At 39.4% G+C, this 24786-nt stretch overlaps 1 protein-coding gene across 1 annotated transcript; it reads right to left on the bottom strand.

The window, feature by feature from the left end:
- Positions 1 to 1502: 1502 nt before the first annotated feature.
- LOC140934718 (uncharacterized) lies at positions 1503 to 23126 on the bottom strand. Its single transcript, XM_073384295.1, has 17 exons — positions 22956 to 23126; positions 20622 to 21069; positions 20057 to 20179; positions 18895 to 18964; positions 18354 to 18401; positions 18112 to 18165; positions 17521 to 17580; positions 16069 to 16541; positions 8714 to 8964; positions 7948 to 8131; positions 7183 to 7443; positions 6529 to 6604; positions 5968 to 6015; positions 5797 to 5847; positions 4822 to 4881; positions 3142 to 3421; positions 1503 to 2597 (listed from the first exon to the last, which is right to left on the bottom strand). Exons 2-17 carry the CDS (start codon positions 21048 to 21050, stop codon positions 2381 to 2383), a joined length of 2685 nt encoding a protein of 894 aa, XP_073240396.1. The 5' UTR covers positions 21051 to 21069; positions 22956 to 23126; the 3' UTR covers positions 1503 to 2380.
- Positions 23127 to 24786: the final 1660 nt, after the last annotated feature.

The following is a 24786-nucleotide window of genomic DNA, read 5'->3' on the forward strand; positions in this document are numbered from 1 at the left end:
GTTATAGTTCTTTTGCTTACTTCTTTAACAATCTAAGGCTCAAACATGATCTTATGCTATGACCCTAGATTAATATTGTTCCCATTACCTTAAAACCAAGAGACCATAAAGGGGACAGAGAGGGCATCCCCCATATACGCCCTATATATTCCATAGGTAATTCGTCTCGAGTTATTTTTAGAATCGGGATAAAGTTACCTCGCGCGAGGCGTGGATGTTTCGTGGAGGTTTCGCATGACCAAACGCTGTGCAAAACATGTCGGGCGAGAGGCAATGAAAGCGTAAAAAGATCGAGAGCATTCCTGAATATTGAAGCGAAATGAGTCGGCGCTCACCTGGGAAAAAAGAATCGCTGGACTCTTTGACAACCCGTGAGATTAGTTTAACTCGAAGTTGTCGTAACCTCAGTGCTTTAATAAAATGAGAAATTTCGCCGGTCTATTGAAACCGGTCTTTTGTACAATTTAGGGAATTTAAGATCCAACGACGCGGACGACAACTAGAACGTCAAAAAGACAATAGGTTTAATTAGCAAAACAACAACTTCGCACGTGCAACACACTTTTTTTGTTCATTTCTTTCCTGTTTTTGCACGACTACAACGTGAAAATGCCTAATTTCGCGTTTTATGGAGGACGTAAATAAGCAACGACGAAATTTTATTTCTCTTTCTGAGCTTGAATATGGTCCCTTGAAATTCAGCTTTAGGAGGGTTCGCCTACAATTGACAAAGTAAGTGGGTAGGAATAATCGCTATAAAGACTGAAAAAATAAACATCAAACCAGAAATTGCTCTCTTCAAACTGTAAATTATAAATGATCCTGAGAGAATATTCAGTGTATTAAGGATTTCCCTGCTCTACTGCTCTAGGGCGATTCTTTTTCAATTTCGGTTTCGCTGACACAGCTTTCGCAGAAATCTCGCTGTAGTCGTTTTCGTCGACAAAAGGAATAGCAAAATCGCTCTCCGCGTCTTCCCCCATTTTGTTCTGCGTCATTTCGTGAAGGACGCGTGGCTCTCAGCGTGGGTCATCCACGCGGAACACATTCGCGCTATGTGATTGGCTGTTGTCTAATCCCCCTTGAGATCTGTGGTGTTAAAAATAACTCGAGACGAATTACCTATGGAATAGGGTGTATATGGGGGATGCCCTCTCTGTCCCCTCTATAGTCTCTTGCTTAAAACCAATTATTACTGTCATAATAACAATCATGTTGTTGTTGTTTCATCTTTAATATACTCACTTTGGAGGTTGGTTGGCCGCATCTTTGATATGCTTTAAGGTGACAGCGCGATGCTGTTAGTGAGTTCTTCACTTCTTGTGTGCCTATCATTACTTGGCTGTGTAGCCGCGTGATGCGGTTCCAGTCGAGAACCACAAATTGGCCCTTGCTCACCATAGAGTCTCCAGTAGCTCAAGTGGTTGGAGCATCCGACTAGATCACGGAGGGTCGTGGGTTCAAATCCCATCTGGGACTCGGATTTTTTTTCCGAGTCCTCCTCAAATTAATATCATATAATAACAATCATTATAGATATTATAATTCAACTACAATTCCTCTACCCATTGCTTTGAGTTCAAAAGCTCTTCAGTCACAAAACCTCCTCTCCACCCACTCCTGCTTAGATAAAATTCATAAAAAGTCTCGTGCAAAATAGATGCAACATTGTTGGCCAGCAACTGCCAACGTTGTTAGATATTACATATTGCGTCAGTTTGTTGCATGTCGTTACATGTTGATGCGTGTTGTTGGGAGTTGTTGCGCAAAGTTTGAAACTGGTCAAACTTTTAAGCCAACAACTCCCAGCATTTCTTTTGTTCCGTGATTGCCGAAGCGTATTGCAACAATGTTGGATTCGTTTGTGCAGCTCGTTCAACATTGTTGGTGTCACGCATGCGTATTACCCATGGTATCCTTGGAGATCAATCAATGTGTCACAATACTGTCTCTTGAAAACTTTAATGTATCAATATTATGGAATAATGCACTGCAAGTTCCAATATTATTGGGAGTTATTGTATTCGTTTGCACACTACTGCTAACACTATCCATCAACTCCCAACATTTTCGGGCCAACAATGTTGGGAGTTATTGCGTCCCTTTGCTCGTAGCTTAAGACATAGAGAGCACATAAAGCAACTTGAAGCAAAGAAAATGCTCTTTTCGGTAAGTGCATCAGACAGGTAAAACAAGCCCTCCCTTCCCAAAAGTTTAAACGCTGACCAGTTGAACTGCACTGGTACATACCTGTACCACTCTGAGTGACTTCGTCAGAAAAGAGTACATTAACTAATTTTTGATTTGAGCTAACTATATAGAACACCGATACACTTGATAATAATTCTTCGTAATTAGAAATTGAGATTCCATTCTAGTCTCAGCGACTTCCTTTGGGGAATACATTATCCGACATATAATTTATTACATTGCCTGCCGGTCGATATCGACCAACCACAAAAGTGAGACTTCCATCCGATGTTTTTGCTCGACCCATTCCTAACTCCTTGCTGCCTTTCCATACGACCTGAGTAAAATGTCCAGTCCCTCCCTGCCAACCACCACGCCGAAAATTGTAGTCTTTGACCTCTTCGTACCTAATAAAACACGAAAAAGCAACTTAAATCGCTCAATAGTAATCGTTATTACAATATCAATTTTGATCCACGCCTACATGTCAATATAGTCTTCTGCGCTTTTCACAAACATGCGAACTCTGAAGTACAAAAGCCGCCTTCACAACTGCGTTTTTCGCTACCGTCAATCATAATTAGGATCAAAACCAACAAACCCTGAAACAAAGAAACAAACATAACGGATCGAAATCCACCAATCACAAATCACAAACCATGACCTTTTAAACCCGCTGAAGTGAACTTTTGTGTGTTTCCTAAAAGGTCCGCTGAGATGATTGACGGCAGCGAAAAACGCACACGTCAGTTGGCTTTGCAGAATTCGCGTGTTTTTGAAAAGCGTAGTAAACAAGTACCACAACTGGACCATTGCATGATGCGAAAACACGTTTTAGCTTTTTGAAAAGATAGATATCGTTTTTACCCTCCTTACCCCTCGCTACTGGGCCCCACCAGGAAAACAACAGTACTCGACCAATTGAAACTTCTCGCGGCGCCTGATACTCACCACATAGTAGTTGCTTGCTCTCCGGCAGAATCAAACTTCCCTGTAAACATAGCTATATTTTCTCCGGCGTCTTTTCTTTCACTCTTACTTGAATGCTGCAACGTTCGGGCTCGTGCCAGTTTCTCAGCCCACCCTTGGGCTTCTCGCGCTAGGTCATCTGCCCATTTTAAAGGTGGAACGCCATGCATCGAGCGGAATTTATTGTGTGTGTCAAGTGACTGTTTTGAAAATGATCCCTTTGGAGAAGAAGTGGCTGAGCTTGACGGTGTAAATCTCTCTGCTGAGAAAAAGAAATGATGTAATTCATTTTTTCCCAGTTTCAAAACTAAATAAAGTTAGGATTACACCAGCATCCTATGATGTACAAACATCAAATATATATCGTAAATCCTCTATTAATTAGCCCCTCCCCCCCCCCCTGGGGGGCTTATTTATTTCAAACACATTTGGGGGGGGAGCTTAATAGAAACGGGGGGCTCATTTAATTTAACAAAGATGATGGTATCAGTTCTCCATAAAGAACTATGTACAAACATCAAATATATATCGTAAATCCTCTATTAATTAGCCCCCCCCCCCCCCCTGGGGGGGCTTATTTATTTCAATTTATTTATTTGTGGGGGGGGGAGCTTAATAGAAACGGGGGGCTTATTTAAGAGGCGGGCTCATTTAATTTAAGAAAGATGATGGTATCAGTTCTCCATAAAGAACTAAGAATACAAAGTGGAAAATCGCAAATGCAAGAAGTTGGACGTCATGCAGCCGAGGGTCAAAAACAAATCCGAACTTCCAGTAGCTTCCAGTTGGTGAATAAACCATCCCAGATCAGTCCACATTAAGTTTTGATTGATTTTAAAATACAGTCTATCATTTATTAGTGAATAATAATAGGGGGACGGAAGGGGGAGCTTAAAAGAGAGGGGGGCTTATTTGAGGGAGGAGGCTTCACAGGAGATTTAAGTGGCAACATTTTCATGATCGCTATAGGAATCGTGTCCTAGTTGTCTCAAAAACGAAACTTGTTTAATTGAACCATACTTATCATGAAAAAATAAATAAATAAAGGAACAAAAATTAATTAACTAAAAGAGTAACGTTTAAATGAACTTAAAGTAAGCTTTAACTTATGCTGAAACTATATATTGTACGTTAGGATTTTTTGGTGGTGTGGATATCGTAAAGAGTTTAAAGTTTAACTAAGTTTAACGTCGAAAAACGTCAGTAACCGGAGGTAGCTTATATGAAGAAAACATAGGGCACAAGATAAAGCTGTTTGAATTAAGTCTCTTAAATTAAAAATTACCGCATTACTTTGACCAATAAAGGATTCAAGTTGACGCCAAGAAAGCACAAATTACATCACGCAGCAATCAAAACAACACGCAGCAGACGGAAAGCATGGAAAAACGCCTAGATGTTAGCAATTCAGATATGAGGGAAGATGAGTCAATGCCAGCCCATGGCTACCCATAATGCGTAGGGACGGCGCAAAGGGTGAGTAGGAAAATTAGCGCGACTTTGCGACACACTTCACTTTTAAATTAAGATATCAGGCTGAGATATGATCGTCGCAGTGGTGATTGCGACTTTTAACTGGCAATCACCACTTTGTTTTTGGGTTAATTTGCAATTGCTTAAAATTACTTCCCACATTTACTCAAAACCTTTTTAATTTGTTACCTGGCTTAGTTTCTTTGGGCTTCGGGCTACTCCATGAAGACGAGTAAGCAGTTGGCTGAGCTGAAATCAAATCAAACTCAGCAATTTCTTATACTCCTGTGGTGACAAGTGAGTTGTCAGTGACTATACATTAAAGGTTTCCTGTTATCATGGTTACTCACAGATTACTCGGCTATGCCTGTCAATGTCCTGGAAATGCCGGATAATCACGTTCCCGCATGGAGAGTTAAGATAATCTATGGAGGGTTTACTTTCGAGAGAAATTGTCTACTTCACAAAACGCCTTCCTTAATGACCCCCGGCTTCATTCGTAACTTACAGTAGGACAACAAAAATACAGTTTCTTGGAGCTGGGTATTTATGGTTTTCTTGAAAACCGAATCCACATTTTGGTAAATTATCTCAGAGAACTAGTTAGGGGCTTTTCACGTGATACCGGAATGACTTTCATTCCGGAACGAGCTCATTCCATCTCAATATATTTCTCTCTATTATATTTTTTTTATTCCGAGAGGAAATTTTGTTCCCGTGCAAGCCATTCCGGAATTAGTTCATTCCGGTTTTCATTCCTAATGAAATTCTCGTTCTGGTGCGAAATTTCTTTCTGGTATCATGTAAACTGAAAAAGAACTTCGTTCCGGATTAAAATCGCAAATCGTGTAGTCTGAGGGCTAGTTGCGCATGCGTAACTGATCTGGCGCGAAAACCACCCGACCGAGAACGCCAGTCGAGTTTATCATATGAATGCAGTACAAACTTCATTCTGGAACGAAACTCATTTCGGAATGAAAGTCATTCCGGAATAATATCAACAGCCCCTAAATGTATGAGCGAACTTTTTGTCCTTTCTTCCATTTCAAAGTCTGACTGTTCCAAGTCCCGCACTTCGATTACGTTTCCATTCTTTATATTGTTGTTTACATGGAGCGATACATTTGAATAATAATATCAATATAATAGTATAAAGCGCATTACCGTTCCTATCGCCCCATTTCTCCCACTTGTCTTTTCTGTCTCGAACGGGGTCTGTAAGAAACGATTGGCAAGATCATCCAATAGAAGCACGAAGTTAATCTATTTTAACGTGACTTTTGCACGCCATTAACATAACTAGAGTAAGGATTTTATGAGTAGACGAATACTTGCCATCATCGAATGAGCTTCTTATGTCTCTTGAAAAACTCTGAAATGGATCTGTAAGACAAACATTATTTACTCTCATGAAGTCGAGCATATGCTGAATATTGAAATCTATTAAGCAAAAAAAAAAAAATTATATACTAGTACTAACATGAGTGAAATGGAAATAAAATTCTAGTAATGTTGTTTTTGTTGAATAGGCTATATCCTAGTTGCATAAACTCTCCCTAGGCTAAGTGCAAAACCCTTGTTGAGAAAATCAATGGCTTCGCACTTAGCCTCGATTTAAAACAGAGACTTGAGGCAACTCGGAAACGGTCCATTGCAAGTCAATAGAGCCTTTTCACTCACGCGGTCAGCAGCTATACAAGTTCATTCTAAAGAATTTTACCTAAGAAGGATTCAAGTCCCACGGAATTCGTTTGGGACACTAACAGGCCGCCATTTCTTTGTCTCAAGACACCAATATGGCGGACGCCTGACTTCATGTCATAACGTTCTATAGGGTAATCAGAGTAGTGTACATACTTGGCACTGGACCACATATATCTTGATGTTGCTACATACCTCTTCCTCCTCCATCGCCTGATGTTATAATAGTTCTTGTCACCGTTCTCTTGCCACCGTCACGGTCATAAGTCACCTAAATTAAAGTCATGGTCGTAATTAAGTACAATGTGCACAAATTAGAGGAGACGGTTAATCAATTAGTTGCTTAAGCCAGTTTTACCAATAGAAATTTTCTTAAAGGCTTTTAACAAACTAAACTAATTTAACATCATTTTATAATAAAGAACATAATTGAAATTGTAACCCTTCAAAAAGAATTACTACCCACTAACCCTTACCAGCAAACTCCCTCAGTTAGCATGGCTGGCTCGCGTGCAAGCAAGCAAGCAAGCAAGCAAGACTGAGGGAGTTGGTACCCGTTACAAGTCTTCATTTGCATTTTTTCATTATTATTCAATGCTTTTTTGTCGAAAACGTTTCATTCCCTATTGCAAAACGTGAAAACCACCTATTTCCCTCGAATCTCAATGTTTCATGGGACGGACACAATGAAACTGAGATATTGAGATTCAAAGGATTTTTCCAATAAAGATCCTAATTAAGTTTACTATCCTTCTTTGCAAGGCTTGACGCTATAGTCCGGAAGGAAAAATATTATCTTCCTTTTCCTCGTTTTCACTGTTCATAGAGCTGTATATCAAATATGCTTACTGTTTCAGTTGTTTCCTGACGTGATGGCCTTCCACCATCATCTCGACGAAAGAACTCTCTTCGAGTTTCAGTTTCGTTTCGATTGGGGGACGATCTCCTGTCGTCATCTCGGCTAAAGAAGTTTCTCCGAGGCTCAGCTTCGTTTCGATACGGAGATGGCCTTCTATCATCATCTCGGTTGAATACGTCTCTTTTTGGCCCAAATCGGGTATCGTCTCTCGTACTCCTCTCCACAGCACTGTAACTTTTGGAAGCCCCGAGCTTATGAAAAAAGAAGGATGAATTAAATAGACTTAAAACTAGTGTAACAGTGAGAGTGAATTGCGTTTACAGTTAAGTTCTTTTTCCGAAACGAGCTATGCTCTCTGGGTCGTTGCTTACTTAGTCAGGCAATCAGATATTTTACTTTTTTTTTTTATTCATCTATCGCGCCGTCTTACTTTAGGATCCAAAATGCGGATTGATTAAAATCACGCTTTTAAACATCGATTATAATAAAGACAAACCTAATGACTAGTAATTTTGAAAGAAGGATTAATCAGGTAAAAGCACGGCATAGTGGTACTTGCAGCCCCCATAGCGACTGTAATGCTGATTTCAACTTCTTGAAATGGTGACACTGTGAATTAAATTCACTGATAATGAATTTCATTGACGAACTAAGCAGCAGGAACTCCTTCCCAAGATAGCTGTCGTTGATCTTTTGACAATGTCTCTACACTGCCAATAGAAAGGATCAGAACGGAAAGACAAGCCTCTGTTTACCTTGGGGTTAACGTTTTCTTGAAAATGATCGATGACGTTTCCCGGTGGGCGATATCTTGCCACAACAATGATTTTCCCATCAGAACTTTTAACTTTTGCCATTCCCAGCTCCTTTGTTTCTTGCCAAACGATCTGTGTAAAGTGACCTGTCCCGCTTTTAAATCCTGGATTTCTAAAATCATAGCTGTTTGTTAAAAAGAAAATCAGTTGTGAGTCATTATATTGGTGTCACTTTTCGACATTACCATCATCATTAGGGCTACGATACGGCACGTGACTGAATCGAACTTTCTTCGGTATGAATTAGAGAACAGACAAGACCCCTTAGCCCTTACCCATGTTTACGTTAGATAAGCAAATTTCACTTTGACTACAATTGTAATAGAATTGAAAGTGAGAAAAGCCATGCACGAAAACCGTGACAGCACAATTGCGAGAATAATTTTGCTTAGAAACAAGTGTTGTTGGTGAAATTTGCTGAACGTATTAGAAGAGAAAAGGACCTAATTAACCTTGGCAAGACAAAGTCTTAGCCAAATTCACAAATCGAAAGTAATTGCACCAATCACTAACAGCCTCATTGCTCCTAACAATCCGGCACAACTAGGCCGAAACTAGCCGTCACAATCGCCTCATGACGCCCATAAGGAAGGGGTGGAAGCGAAACGTTGGACAAGAAAGCAACTATCGCAAGCTGCAACTGGTAAAGTAAACCTAAATTTGTTAGTACATTATAACTTTCAAACTATTAAAAGTATCGTCTTACTTGTCGACTTCTGCATACCAGCGATCCACGACCTCACCACCATTGACTTCGCTCTTTCCTGTCACAGCATATATGCTTTCCCCATCGCTAGTGTCCCCTTGTCTCAGACGGCCATCCTTGGCCAGTTGTTTGGCCCAGCTCTCTGCGTCCTTTTCCAACGATCTTGACCACTTTAGTTGCGGGGCCTGGTGTAGAGATCTATATCTGTTGTGTGCTTCAAGAGCTTCCTTGCCAAATTTGTCAGGCATGTTTCATCTGCTTTAAATTGACGAAAGAAAAGATATGCTTCAAAACATTCACGATTATTTGACATCACAGTTTCTCGTCTGAAAATGGCCTCGAATGAAGTTAATAATCTTAGAAAAACCGTCAGTATAAACACCACGATTTTTTCAGTTTTAATACAATCTTCTTTCTTCAAAACATTTTATTCGTATTCCCATTCAAGTGATCTACTGACTGACCAAAGCTTAATGGTCCTTGATTGTCGCAAGTGAAGAGAGTACTTTTAATCAGCTTCATTAAAGTGAATACTTTAAATTCTGAGTTAAAAGAAGAATGTATGAAAGAAAGCTAAGAATGGAACGCGGCTTTACCCCCTTCCATCTTAGCTATAGATCAAAATTGCAAGGATTCTTTCAAATCGGCCGCACAGCACTTTCTGTTTATTTTTGTTCCATGCATTAACTGATTTTGTATGTACATCTTCTTTGACTTTTTTTTTTAACCGTACAACATATTTATTCTTCCCTGAATGTTATTTTTTAATCTGTTTATTTATCATTTTTTGACATTCCCACGGCCATTTCATATATGTCTTACGTCGCTGTTTAAAAGGCCATGTCACCTGGAAACGAGGTTATGTCGCTTGTCGGAATTTTACCCTACCATGGCCTCATTATAGTAAAAATCAATCATGCAATCAATCGATAAATGAATAAATATTAAATAAATCGTCAAATGATGTGCAAAGGGGAGGCAAATTAAAACAACAACGCGACTTTCGTTCGATGAGTGATGTCAAGGATTGTTTACAAGGTTAAATAGGTCGCAGAATGACGTAAGTAATCATGCAATGCTGATTGGTTTTATTTTAATCACTGACCTTTTAAACAAAACGGAAGAAAATAATCTGCAGGTTGCTTCAGGCACCCAATTTATTATGTTGCGGCTTGCAAACAGAAGAATAAATCATTTAGTTGAATTAAAAGAGAAAATTTCCAAGAATATGCGACCTTGATAAAACAAAAACAACTGGTGTTATAAAAAAGCGTAGTTCCTAAAAGAGATTATCTGTAACTTGTTCCCTTTGTAAACTTTGTAGTAGCCATATTGAAGTGTGAGCTGGCATAATTAATCAAGTACTGACTTTGTGTAATTTTGGAGTGGTTCAAAAATTTAAACAATATTTTTTCAGTAAACTCATTTTTATTATTGTAAAAAAGAAACCGCAGGAAATTGAATACAACTATTTGTTCATGTTTTGACGGCGACGGACATAAAAGCACTAGCAATTAACAAAATAATCCGCGTGTTGTTAATTAATGCCGAAGTTCAAGGGTGACTGAAAAAATATGTCATTATAAAATACATGATATGCTTTAAAGATTACAGACGTTTCTACTGGGCTGAGCTGGGCTGTTTTTGATAAGATAGGTCATCAATGAAAGCACATGAATGCTGGTAGATAAATGACGATTTTGATAAGCACTTCTGCAGGGTAACCGAAAGACTACACCCTAATCTTGTCAGTGAATAATCTGCAACTTTCTAGAAAAGTAAGCAAAATACCAAAACTGAAAATTCAGAAATGAAAGTCGGCCGCAGCGACAAGAGGAAACTGTTCATGATCTTAATTAAAAATTGCCTTCAGTTGTTTCATTTAGATGAAATTACTAGCAACTATTAAGCACCTTTGTTCTTCACCCCTTGCTATTAACTAAAGGTAATAGTACTTTAGAGCATTGGCATTCAAAAACATAAATGCATAATTAACTGCAATTCGACTAGGCCTAGTGATATTGGTGATATTATGTTTACCTTTAGGAGAGCGTCGATTCTTCTGTCTTCTTTAGCCCGCTTTCGCTGGGATAACTTTGATTTTTGGGAGTGCAAATATCGTCAAGTATATAACAAAATTGACAACAGAACAGCATGAATGTGACGCGATCAGCACCTGTGTCGGGCTTTGTTCTTTCTTTGAAAGGAATTCATCGCCAGGAGAAAATTAAAATTAAACAATGCAATACCGACAATTACGTTAGAAAACAGCTCGAGCGAGGCACAGGTATCAGTATACAAAGCAACACAAAGGCATCAAGCTGACCTCCTACGATACCAAGTTTTGTAGACACTTCGATAAGACTTTCGTTACGACTTAACCAAGCCACTCCGGACGCTTATCAGTGAAAGCTATCGACTCTTCGTTATATTTATACTTAGTTGTCAAGATATTAACAATGTTTGTTTTCTGTCTTGTCCAATATTAGCATAATAAGGGCCTTGAGAGGGTTCAGAAAGGCCCAGGCCATGCAAGGAAATTTATGATATTCTCGATAGTAAAATATATGGGAAACGGTTAGGAAGAATTAAGATACAAGTCTGACACTGCCATCAGATGCTTAAATTCATTGTTGCCCGCCATGCTAAGGACTAAGGACAGCGCTTTTTTGATGAACCTTTATGCTCTAAAATCCACATACAAATTCTCCAAACTGATCTCCAAACATTTTCTTAGAGAACTAGTTGAGAGAACTTGAAAAAAAAAATATATAAAAGCATTTTCCCTTTAAGAAATTTCATGAATTTTACATTTACGGCTACACTTTATTAAGTCGGTACTGAAAAACCACGAGATATCACACCAACTGGACCGACTCCAAACATCGACAAGTAAATAACAACATTCTCTTAACCGTTTCTCATTATGATACATTGATGTTCTTAGGAGAAAATTGATGTTGGTCACTCGAAAAGACTTCAAGGGTTAAAAATACTTGAGACGTTATGTCAATTTAATAAGGATCAATAGGCTGGCTATTGACGTTTGGCATTATCTTGTTCCCATGGATACTAATTTAAAATGTTGTTTTTAACCTTACAATATTTTTTAAAAATAAAGAACCAATGTCATGGACTGAAATCATGCAATCAGGCAATTCATATGACAGGGAATGTCGACATCAATCCGAAGCTCTCATTCTATTAAGCGCATCACTTCTGAGACAATACTTAGAGGTGATGGGAGGGGGTGGGGGCAGAGTACATCAATGCCTAAAAGATGCTCTCCACAGGTTAAAAAGGCTTTTTAAAGCTTCCAGAGTCAAGACAGTCATGTAATATGTGTACTATGTTGTTTTAACTTTTGCGTCCACAGTCGAAATCTTATGGTGTGACTTTAACCGTAAACTTCCACTTATAAGCCCGCCCCCACCACACTTACAAGTGCCACCCCCCGGTTAATTGTAGGCGCATCTGCTATACCTGTAAACATCCGGGTGTAAATTTAATTTTTGAAGCAAGGACCAGCTTACGAAAAAGAAGGACCGGATCCTAATAAAGGATCTGATCAGCAATAAGTGAAAATATAAAACAAAAGAAGCAAGGCTGATTTACAGTCGCGGCCGTGCCTTCCTGTGGGGGGGGGGGGGGGGGGGTGAGGGGGAGGGTACTTGGGTTAATGTTTGCTGGGTATGTGCCGCTGGCCTCTCAGAGCCCCTACCCCATTATAGTCTTTTTTTGGCCAATTATAGACCCCATCTTAGTCACTTTTTGGAAAATGTCATTTTCGAGATCCCAACTTGGTCACTTTCTATTTATGCATCCTGACCTTATCAATGTGGTTTCAAGCGGCGGAATATAATGCGGTCAATGCGAGCTTATTGTTAAATTTAATAAACAACAACTGTCTGATTTTTTAACCGAGAATCCTCCCATTTTCAGGAATCCCTGCTTACCCCAAAAATCCGAAAATTTGCAACCCCATTTTAGTAAATGCATTGAAAATGCAACCCCATTATAGTCACTCCAATCGTGAAAATGTGACCCCATCCAGCGGCACATCCCTATTAGCCTCTTGTAAGGGAGTATTCCCCCCCCCCCCCCGGGTGCCTTTCGACATATTGATAAAATGTATTTATATATCCCAACTGTACTGAATCAGCCTTGCTTTTTTTGTTTAATATCCGGGGGTAAGCCCTCCCGAATATAAGATTCCCTCTAGGAATGAATTCGATTTTGTATGACATTTTGAAGCAATTAAAAAACCAGTAAATTCAAAACGTGTTTTGATTAGCACCGCCATGTCCATTGTCTTGAAACGTTTTTTTTTTTTCTAGTCCGGTTATAAGCCCTCCCGGGATACAACTGCCCCCCCCCCCCCTCCCCCTCCTCCATCGTCTGGACACCTGCCTGAGTAAAGAGCAAGACTTAGAACTGATCTAACTAGCAACCGAGCATACATTACCTTTCAACCTTACTTGATTTTCAAAGTTAGAGTTCATGGGTGGTGCTTGGAAGTAGTCCTGATCCAAGTCACGTTCTCACGTGCGTTCTCTATAACTAAAGGTCAAATCCCGAACAGTGTACCAAACGGCATATTATTCGCCGATCATGACAAAGCAGACGTTTATGACTGGCATAATTTAGAAAACGTCTAAAGTGAGTTCAAACCAAGGCCTTCCATGTTAATGTTTATCGCATAAAGCCTTTGAATGCAGTAACCTACTAGCTCTCATCGCTATCGTTCACTGGAACGTGGTTCAAGCTTAACACGCACACCACGGACGAACACGCAGTTATAATTATTTGGGAAAATACATGTATGACGAAAATCCCCGGGGCCCGGGGACAATCTCTTAATATTTGGCCACTGAACATGTTGAGTCTTCAGCAAGGAATATAATTCCACTATTTAGAGTCTGGAACAGGGTGTCTTTTTAAACCGGAACTAACCTGGTGACGGTGTGAAGGCTGGCGTGTAGCGGTCTTCAAATGTGTTAACCATTAACAATTTTTTTCCAAAAAATCTAATTCCATAATGCTAGATTATAAATTTATTCAATTCTCTCATTGATTCAGTGCATGCAAAACGAAATGAAAATTAATCGGAGTTATGAAACTGAAGGTCTCTTTTGTTTTTAAAACAGGCTAGCGAAATGAAAGATTTTTGGGGTCAATCAGCGGCGAAAGAAAATTAAATTAATCTATTTGTACCTTACTTAAGCAAAGGTTGTTGAGTACAAATCCAAATTCTTTTATCCAAGCCAAGCCGTATTCCACCAGTCTTCAAAAATCTGTTAAAACTGCTGGAGTCCTTCTCTGAATTTTAAGTTGCACTCTGACTGCGTTGCATTGTTCAGCGTGAGCTTGTCACGCAAGTATCAGGAGACAATAAACGAATGGGTAATATGGGTGGATGCATGAGATCGTCACGCGCTTTTCCTCCTTACGATCGTCACGGTCGCGATCGAGCACCCACATCTCTGACATCTTGCTTCAAATGTATCAAGTCTAGCCTGGGGATTAATATTAAATGTAGATGGGGGCTCCTGGTGGGTGTTATTAGGCCGCCCGTAACGCAAAGCGCTCGATCTAGACGGTCGATTTTACGGAAAAAAGAAAAAAAAAACAGGGGAATGGGAACAGTACAGTAGAGTGGAACGTAGATACAACAAAGGACCAAGGGACTGGCAAAATGTGCTCGCTATAACGAGGCTTCGTTATAGCGAGCACGTTTTAGGCATTGTATGGCGGCCGTTGAATGCGTAAAGTGCACTTCCAGACCTCGCTCAATCGAAGGAGAAGTAGGATGTTACCTTAGATCGCATTACTCTGTAACCTAGTTAACTACCATAAATAGATAACTTAGACGGAGCACATCCACAAAATGGTTCTTCATCTACCATTCCTGATTGCTTTACTGTACAGTACAGTACCCGAAGAAAAAACTCTCGAAACAAGGGAAAGAACCAGCAACAAACGCCACCTACATATATCGCTTCGACGGGACGGGATTTGAACCCGTGCCGGTGTGAGAAGCGAGTGCTCACACCACACCGCGCCACCCCTCCTCCCAAAATACAATATACAAGATACACAATACAGTGGAAGCTCTCGTAAGCCGACACCCTCTGGACGCGAAAAAAGTGTCCGAAGCTGGAACTGGCCGCTCACGAGAATGTAAAAATACAGAGTTTGTATGGGAGTCGAGAAAAACAGCGTTTTGGGAAGGTGGCCGTGAGTAGAGCTTTCCCCTTAAGCTCGCTTACGAGAGTGTCCGTTAGGAGAGCTTACACTGTACTTACAATAGGCCATTTCCGAGTTCCCCTGGACCTCTGTTTCAAAACGAGGTTAAGTGCTCAGCCTTGGATATGGAAATAATTTTTCATTCTCATGCAAATAAAACTTTTTTTCACAAGAAGGAGTTGTGCACCTAGTCTCATTTTGAAAGCGAGGGTTTTTGGAACCAGTCGGAAGTGGCCTATTATTGTTCGAGATTTGTTCGAGGGGTTGGGCTAAACACTGAGGAGACAAGACTGCCGCGACCTGCAGATGGCATTTTCATCATTTTCTTCATCTTTGATTTACAGATTTAAGTTTGGTGCGTTGATTATTTTATTACCGTTTTAGCTTGCAATACACAAACTAATACTACACTCCTAACCAATTACACTTTGTTTTTAACAATTAGTAGTTTTCATATCACCAATAGTTACTCCTTTTTTCGATTCTCACTAAAACTTTATGTTATAATAAAACTTAAGTCACTTTGGAAGTGACTGAATGTTAATGTATGTAATTATTCTAAAAGATCGCCTAGTTTTATCATGCCGCTATATAAAATCGGACACGCTCCTTAAATAATTATTGTGATCCCGATACTTCCAGCTCTATTTATTTATTCTTTCATTATCGATCATCTGTTTTATTTTGTTAGATACTTTATTTCTTATTCCTTGAGAACTAATATAAATCTAAAAAAATCTATAGAAAAAGTGTAAATTTCGATCAGGGTTCCCGCAGCCGGTTTATAACCATGTATGCTTCATGTCAGTATAAATGAATGGGAATTGAATTGACAGGTTTCTTCTAACGAGACATTTAAAACTTTTTATAACCTGGTATTTAAAGTAATATATTAATTAATTAATTAATTAATTAATTTCAAAACTTATACTTTATAACTTTCCAAACTTATACTTTATAACTAATAGTTTTTCTTAATATTTGCATTTTTGTATCCTCTTTACCATAGTTATAGAATTAAAACTATGCATGATAAAGTTAATGTTTGAGAAACATTTAAAAGCAAGTGACATTTAAACCAGTATTTAAATCAAATCAATTACTTCTCAACCCTTAAACACGTTTTCTTGAAAATGATTCAGCAAATTTCCTGCAGGCTTATACCTCCCTACGACAAATGTCAGGCGGCCGTCAGTAGTCTGGGCCTTACCCATTCCTAGCTCCTGGCTTTCTTTCCAAACCACTTGCGTGAAATGCCCAGTGTTGCCTTGGAAACCAGGCTTATTGAACCGATAATCCTTCACCTCAGAATACCACATATTGGTGGCTTCTTCGCCAGCTGTTTCAAATTTACCAGAAAACATTGCGATGTTTTCACCAGTTCCTTTGCGTTCGCTTTGGGACGCATGCTGTAGTCTTCGTTCACGAGCTAACTTCTCAGCCCAGGCCTGCGCATCTTTTGCGATTTCTTCCGACCATTTTAAAGGTGGCACTTGATGCTTGGCACGGTATTTGTTGTGCGCATCTAGGGCCTGTTTTGCAAACGCTTTTTTAGACGTAGAGCTGGGCACGTGCGGAGCTCCTTGAAAAGAATAGTCATGATTTAAATGATTGCGTTACCCAGTTTATTTAAACAGAATTAGAAAGTTAGTATGGTAAAGGGTCCTCTTATTTTTTTTATTAATTTAAACGTGGTCTCTTAAATAAGAAACAAGAAATTAAATATACAGGTCAACGGAACTTACTATATTCGTTCTTAAAAATTTTAAGTGGTATATCACAAGCACTTGACATTAACTTAAAAATAATAAATATTATTTTCCGAATAATAATGCTCCTTGGCAAGTTGTTGATCTTCTTATTATCACATGATTATCAAGAAATGGATGTCTTTCCGTATTAACACTACGTCAGTAGTTAAATTTGCTGCTAGATTCAAAAAAGATAAGTCGAGAGGGTGTTTCATCACTACACTGCATGCACAATGCACGTGGCACCTGTGCCTCGTAAAAATCTTAAAATGGAATTGCATAAGCGAGAAAGACGTGTCTCTTTCAGAAGTGACGATAAAGACCATAAATGTTTTGAGTTCAGTATGATAGTCTCAGGCAAGATATTCTTGCAAACGCTTTTTTAGACGTAGAGCTGGGCACGTACGGAGCTCCTTGAAAAGAATAGTCATGATTTAAATGATTGCGTTACCCAGTCTATTTAAACAGAATTAGAAAGTTAGTATGGTAGGTTAATATGATTGTCTCAGGCAGCATATTCTTGGTTATGCAGCCACTCGTCAAGGCAGCCATTTTGGTGGTCCATACGATAAAATTTCCTCTCCAAGAATCTGCATAAAAATGGAGTTTTGTTCCGCCAGAGGAGAGAAACGCTTTTGTTCTTAGCTTGACCACCAACATGGCCTCCGTGACGTCATGTGCAAACCAGCATTACGTTTGACAACGTTCAATGACTAGCTGGATTATCTGTCATTACTTTCAATTGAGTTCTGTTATTATCTACTGTTATTATGTGTGTTAAAACAGCCACATGAAACAAGAGTGTTTCACCTCCTCCTGCTGTTGAAGACGGCTTGGTATCCCGGTCGCCTGCCCTGGACCCTAAGGACTCTACAGAACATGTACAAATAATTCATTAATAACCAGACGGGTTTAAAGCTGCATAGATCGTCATTAGGCATTGATCAATATGAGACTTAATCACATAATTATGATTCTGTTCACCTATGTAACTCCTCAGCTTATCCTTCTATTGCGGTGTTTGCAATTTTGGGAAGATCTTTTTTATATGAAATAAAAAGGGAAGCAAAACAAACATTTACCGTTGCTAGGAGATAAAACGGCTGCTATAAGTGGGTGTAATGTTAAGGGAACTAGAAAAATGCTTCTCGTGTTAGTCAATGCAGCTAAAATCCATGATAAGAAATGCAAATAATTCGGACGGTATGTATTTCTGTTATCCGCCGCCAGGCAAATATAACCTTCCTTCCAGCAAAATGAATGAAATTCCAAAACATTAGAACATTGTGCTCGGAGAATCCGACGCTACTGTTTTCACCCAACCGTCCCCACCCAACCTTAGGTGGAAGAGCGGGAGTTACAAAAAAAGGGCCCTTTGAGAGGTAATAAACGCGCACCCACCTTGAGGAAGGGCCTTTCTCATGTCTCTTGAAAAATTACTGCGTTCGCTTGTTTCTGCAATAAGCAAATAATTTCATCATATTAATTTGTCGTTTCCAACCGACGACCTGGTTTCTTATACAGTGAAACCTCTCTAAGCGGACACCTTGGGGACCTTCCCAAACGTCCGCTTAATAGAGGTTTCAATGCAATTACGGAATGTTTTAACAACGAACGTTACTTGAAGACTGCAGTGTACTTACCATGGACAGTTTTAGTTGTGACAGTTTCTTTAGAGAAGCCCTTTTGATCTGCAATGTATCAGAAATCAGAAAGAATAAAAAGCAAAACTTACGTTGAGTACACTCAGAACATGAAATCAAGAGTTGTTATTGACAGCAGTACTTTTTTCAAGAGCATGCGCATTTAGCTACAATTGTGGGTGAAGAGAGGCAGAAATGTTTATCCTTTTATTGAAAAATGTCATGGCACAAGTCTCGAACTCGTCACTTAAAGATCAAGGTGCGGCTTAGGGGTGGGCCGAGGGGGGCGCGGCCACCCTTTTTCTTTGAGATTTTGTGTTATTTTTAAAGAATTCTCAGAATGAAAAGTATCTATAAAATTGCTGGCAAGTGGGCAAGTGTCCCGGCCACCCCTTTCTGAATTTTCTGGAACCGCCCCTGCAGATCCTTAAGTCCTACGCAAAACCCGATGAAGTTATACACAGAGCACGTGTTCTTCACAGCACCTCAGGACAAATCTGAATCAAGTTAAGAAGCAATGTCATCAATTGACGTTACGTACCATTTCCCTTAAGAGTTACCGTTACTGTAGATACCACGGTCTTCTTAGTGCCATCTGGATACGTCACAACCTTTCATTTAAGACGAAAAAAAAAGCAAAACAAAAACAGCCACCCTATCATGTCTTTACTTATTCCACCTAATGTTCATAAATTCATAACTTACGGAGGGATGCAGACAACTGACAAAATGCTTATTATTATCATTACTATAATCCCCGGCGATCTCCCGGCCTTTAAATTTTCCATCAATTTTTCGACAGCCCAATGTACGAACATTATGTTACTGGAAATAATAAAGAAAATAATAAAAATAATAATAAAAATAAAAATAAAAATAATAATAATAATAGCAGCTCAAAACTATTATAAGAACTGGAGACACGATGAGGTTGCTCGAGTTGTCCAGTGGAACCTTTGCAAAAAATTTGGCTGCAATGCAACGGAACTTGGTATATGACTACTCTAGATCTCCAGAGGCAGTGATAGAAAATGACCAAGTGAAGTTATCGTGGGATTTCAGAATTCAGACAGATCACCATTAAGACCACAATAGACTTGATTGTGGATGTAGCTCAGTTGCCTTTTGCTACACGCGTAGCAGAAAAAAACCGGGAGAAGATCGACCACCAGGACTTAAAGGTGTGGAGGTGCGACTGAAAGATCTGGAACTGCAGAAGTGTATCTGTTATCCCTATTGAAATTGGGGCTCTTGGGACTGGCATGTGAGTAAACACCTCAATGGAGATCAGTAAGTTGGGAACACCTAGAATCCTGATCGCATTGCTTCAGAAAGCTCGTTTGTTGGGCGGCACAGCCAAGATCGTAAGAAGGACCTTGGACACCTAAGGCTATAGGATTTATCTTCTAGATAGCCTGAGATCATGCCCTCTCCCTATTATCCCTTTATGTGCGCCCTTGAAAAAAAAAAAAAAAACGCCTGATCGCAGGTTATCTTCTAGATGCTTTGGGGAAACAAGGCCACTTATAGGGGTGAGACATGAAAATAACAATAATAAATAATGATAATGATAATAATTTTTAAGCGTCATTGCGTCGAGCCTTATTTTTGTTGTCTTATTTCTTAGAGAATTTACGTTGATAAATACTCTTTGAAGCAATGCACTAAATAGAGTTAGATTGCAGTTGTGTTAAAATTATTACCGTTTCCTCTTTTCTCTGAGACGATGCTCCGTCTCCACTTCCTTGCGGTCGTTTTGCCTCATGCTTCCACTGAACAGGTGTAGTCTTCTTTGTCTCCTTTTCAGGTATTTTCACAGGTCCATCCTGCAAGAAAAAATAATTTTAATTCTTTTTTTAACCTTGTCAAAGCGGTGGGTTAAAAGGCTTGAAGCAGTTTACTAGAAATATAAGCGCGGTAACAGTTAAATGTCTATGTCAAAGGGTGTTAGAATTATCACAAAAATAGTTTTAAACCATCAAGATACAGAGATAAGCAGTGACTTGTTAGCCTGCAGAGCAGGCGTTTTTTAACGGAAACTGGGAGGTACATTGATCGCGGCCCCATCTTGAAAAGCAAAGGAATAGGGACGAGGGGCCTTTTAAAACCCACCAACCTCTCCTTTAAAATAAGTTTTTGACTCGTCCCAACTCTCTGGTAGTATTAACGTCCAAGATGACGAGACAACGTCATTCCCGAAAACAAATCATAGATCGCGCTCCAAAATAAAGCCTGCTTTGCAGGCTAGTGACTTGTTAGAATACGCACCTTTGAAGGGAAGACATTTTCTCCAAACGCCCGCATATTATTTCCTGCCGGTCTATAACGACCCACCACAAACACCTTCCCGTCAACACTCTTGGCCTTGCCTATTCCCAGTTCCCTACTGCCTTTCCAAACAACTTGAGTGAAGTGGCCTGTGTTGGTCTGGTAGCCAGACTTACTGAAGTCATAATTCTTCACCTCGCTGTACCAACTGTTCACGGCATCACTTCCGTCAATTTCCCGTCCAAAAACCATGAACACGTTTTCCCCGTCGCTCGTATCGTCGTGGCGAAGGCGACCTTCTCGTGCTATTTGTTTGGCCCAGGCCTCCGCGTCACGAGCAAGGGCGCTTGACCACGTGAGAGCGGGCGCTTGATGGGCTGCACGGAACTTGTTATGGGTTTCAAGAGCTTCTTTGCCAAAGGTATCCATGATTTTGTTTCAATTAAAACTGGAAAAAGAGATGTTATTAAAAGTAAACATTAATCATTTAAACTAAGCGCCGGGAGAATCGAGAATAATCAGTGAAAATTAAAGGCGATATAAATGAAGAAAGATGGTGAATGAATGTTCCTTGTAATGAAATGCTTCACGAAAGAGCACGCTAGTATAATATGGAAGACTGAAAGAAAAATGTGATAAACTTTTTGGATTCAAATCCATAATACCGACGGCCAGGAGGGCAGGTGCTTTATCCAATAAGTAACGCATAGACGAATGGATAGCAAGGCCACGTGACATAGTAGTTTACCCCTTGGTCTTTCCAGGTATCATGATGTTTTAACCTTGTACCCAGGGCTTTTCCAATGGAGATCAAGAACTCCATTATCTTAGGCAAAAGCCCTGGGGACGAGGTTGGTGAAGATAGACGGGGAATTTACGGTATTCAAAAATGAGAGAAAAACGGATTGAATTAACTTTTCTTTCATTAATGTTCACAAACGAAGTTAAGTATTAATTTGTTGGCATCAACCAAAACGTCCCTAATCACGAACATCCCAAATTTTTTCGTTACAAGCGGACCTTACTGTGAAATCTTTTAGTTCTATGGAAACTAAAATATACGCTTAATTTGTTTCCATACACACATCGTCGAGCAGAAAAAAGCCTTTCAGCAAAAAAGTACCTCTCTCCTCCGCAGAGGCCTGTTGTTGGGAGGCTGGGAAGAAAGAAAAAGAGAGCGCGGGGTCTATTTTCTCGATTATATCTATTTTTATAGGAATACCTAGTGGGAGCTTCTGCGGAGGAGAGAGCGTAAACTCCATTGACAAGATTGAGTTTGTTGAAATAATCCAAGTGAGAGATTTAACATTTCAAACGAAGCAGGAGGTCTGATTTGCTGATCGATGACAACGAGAGTGGCGTACATCGAGTAGGTGATAATCACTTCGAAAATATATGAGCTTGTGCGCTTCATATGATATCGCAGGAGTCACGACACCTGAGCTTATGTGCCGTACGCGTGCATGCGAAAAAAGAAGGGAAAAGAAACAAACAATTTATCAAAAAGATGAAACTTTTGAGAAATGTGAGCAAATTTAAGTATATGGAAAATAATTGATTTTATTCAAGAAAAAATTGGCGCCTTTCTATTATTTGTACGGTGAGCAAACGAATGAATATTTCATTTTCAAGAAGAATTTCAATTGCGGTAATATACTGTTATTTATTTTTTTTCTTCTCGCTCGTGATATAACGAGCGAGTTTAACGGTCTCATTTATAGGTTTCAGAAACTGTTTGGTCTGTTTATCGAGGCAGAACATCTTGTGATTTAATACATAAAAAATAATGTTTCTCATATCATCATATTATTCTCTTGAGACGAAAAAGTGTTGAAAAAATACGTTACCAAGGACTACATAAAAATAGTAAAGATATTATGCAAATTTCGCATTCGGATATGACACGTTTGTGGGTGTATTGAAAAAAAAATTGGTGTGAACTTAGCATTTTTGTTTTTTCAAGCTTGGTCGAAGGCTTTTTAAGTTATTCTTAACAAAAAATGCTGAAAGAAGACAAAAAGAGGAAAGACACAGTGATCTGCAAAGTAAATTAAAATGCGAAATCTCAACGAAACATGCAAGTGACGATTTGTTCAAGTACAATGAAACGATCGACCGACTCCAAAATTGATGACTTTCCAAATAACCCAGTAAATGACGCGCATTTTCCGCTAATGTTAGGATGCCGTTCATGATTCTTTGGTAACTATGATTTGCTTTCCAATCGAGCAAACTTTTTCAAAAATTTAAGGCAAGATCAACTTAAACATGTGCATTCGAATACAAAAGTAAACAATAGCATCATGGCTACCAGCGCGCGTTTTTGCGACTAACCTTGGCCAAAAGGATTCCAACTGTGTCTGAAAAATTGAATGGTTAGATCCTTCACTAAACTGAATTAAAGAAAAGCAAAGCTTGACTGAATCGGTCCTAGTGGGAGCAAGTTGGTCCTCTTTGGTCCCTTGTGTCTTTGGGCAAGTGCTTTCAAATGAGCTTTTCGGAGCACAATTCGTCGGGCTAGGCAACCCGGGGGATGCACTTTCGTATAATTGGTCTAGACAGAGGCCTTGCCGCGGGGCAGAATATCGCTGATATTGCTTTAAATGTGTGTATATGATTCTATTAGTAAGTTTGACGTAAAGAAAGCTCTGAAATTGCCTTGCACTGTCCACGAAAACGGAAATAATCAATTTTTGCTGAATACTAGATTTAGACATTATTTTACAACTTCGCGACAGAGTATGCTATTCTGATTCTGATCAGGAAGGGTTATCAATGCAGAACACTTGGTGTGAAACTAGTAGCAGCAAGGATCTTGTTTCTAAACAAGATGAGGTTTATCGCCCCTTTAAGTCTGATTTTTTTTGTTTAATGTTGTTGTAGGAGTCAGGGTTTGAAACTTTCAGCAGCACCTCTACCCAGAGCATAGTCCAAGCACCCCCCCCCCCCAACCTGGAAGCTAACCTGCAACCACCGTGGGCTCGCACGTGTCAGTAATTGAGCTGTAACAGGTCTTTGACTGAGCAAATCATGGATATGGGCCAAGGGGATATGGCTGAGCATTCAAATTTAATGAGCAATGTCAGACATTTCCATTTGCTATCCGCCCAGATTACTTAGTTCATGATGTTTTTTTCTTTAAAGGAGCCGGGTGTACATGTTGTGGTTCAATTTAATCCTCGGTTTAAATTTTATTTTCAGTCCTAATTTGTTTCAAACTTATTATCATGCATTTCTATACCACATAAATTGGCCCTTTTTCAGCAAGAGGACAATAAAAAGAAATTGCAAATTTGCATATGGACAGTCAGATCATATTTATATCAGTCTAGAGTGATAATGCTGTGAATTTGACTATAATTGTGACCGACTCGACAAACTGTCAGTTTTACTTAACTTGCCGACGTTCTGATCTATAATAAATATCCTCTTTACTTCTGCAATTACAGAATTTTATTGTAATACAACTCTATTTGGTAAAATCTGAAAATGGAAATGCTTTTTTTTCGAGACAATTGCCAACGAACGTCTGGTTCAGCAAAATGGCAGACGCCACGGAATTTTTTCCACAAAGTTAGAACTGTTTTACTTGGCTCTCAACATGGAAAGACTTCAGAAAATATCATCAATAAATCAGCTGATAACACGCCGGTACGTTCAAAACGTCATGAGACATTATTCCTCTTATTAAAAACACGCTACTGTGGAAATGGAAAAGGTGGTGCGGGTCGGCTACAAGCCATGCCAGAACTTGATTAAACTTAAGCGGAAGTCACCTACAATAAAAACATTTTTTCCCAACTTCGGTTATACCTCTCGATTTTCTCAGACGTGAACAAAAGACTCCCTATCGAACGCATAGTTAATCGTGTTTGCTTTTGAAACACTATGCGTCATTGTCATTACTTTATAGAGGTGTGATGGTGCTTTTCTAGTACCAGTATACTAAGAAAATCTTTATATGACCTATCGGACCGCAAATGGAGGACTCTTATTCGCAACAAAAAATAAAAAGTGCAACTCTTATCAGAAAGCAGTCTAACTTAAACCACAAGCCAATTTCCCTCCCCCTTTATCCCGCACTCTTTTGTTAGACTTCAAGACAGAATTACTAAATTGCATCTTGATACCAATACACGATCTGCAGCGATCGAGCAAACTTGTT

Source organism: Porites lutea, chromosome 4 (assembly GCF_958299795.1).
Source record: "Porites lutea chromosome 4, jaPorLute2.1, whole genome shotgun sequence".
Classification (NCBI taxonomy): domain Eukaryota; kingdom Metazoa; phylum Cnidaria; class Anthozoa; order Scleractinia; family Poritidae; genus Porites; species Porites lutea.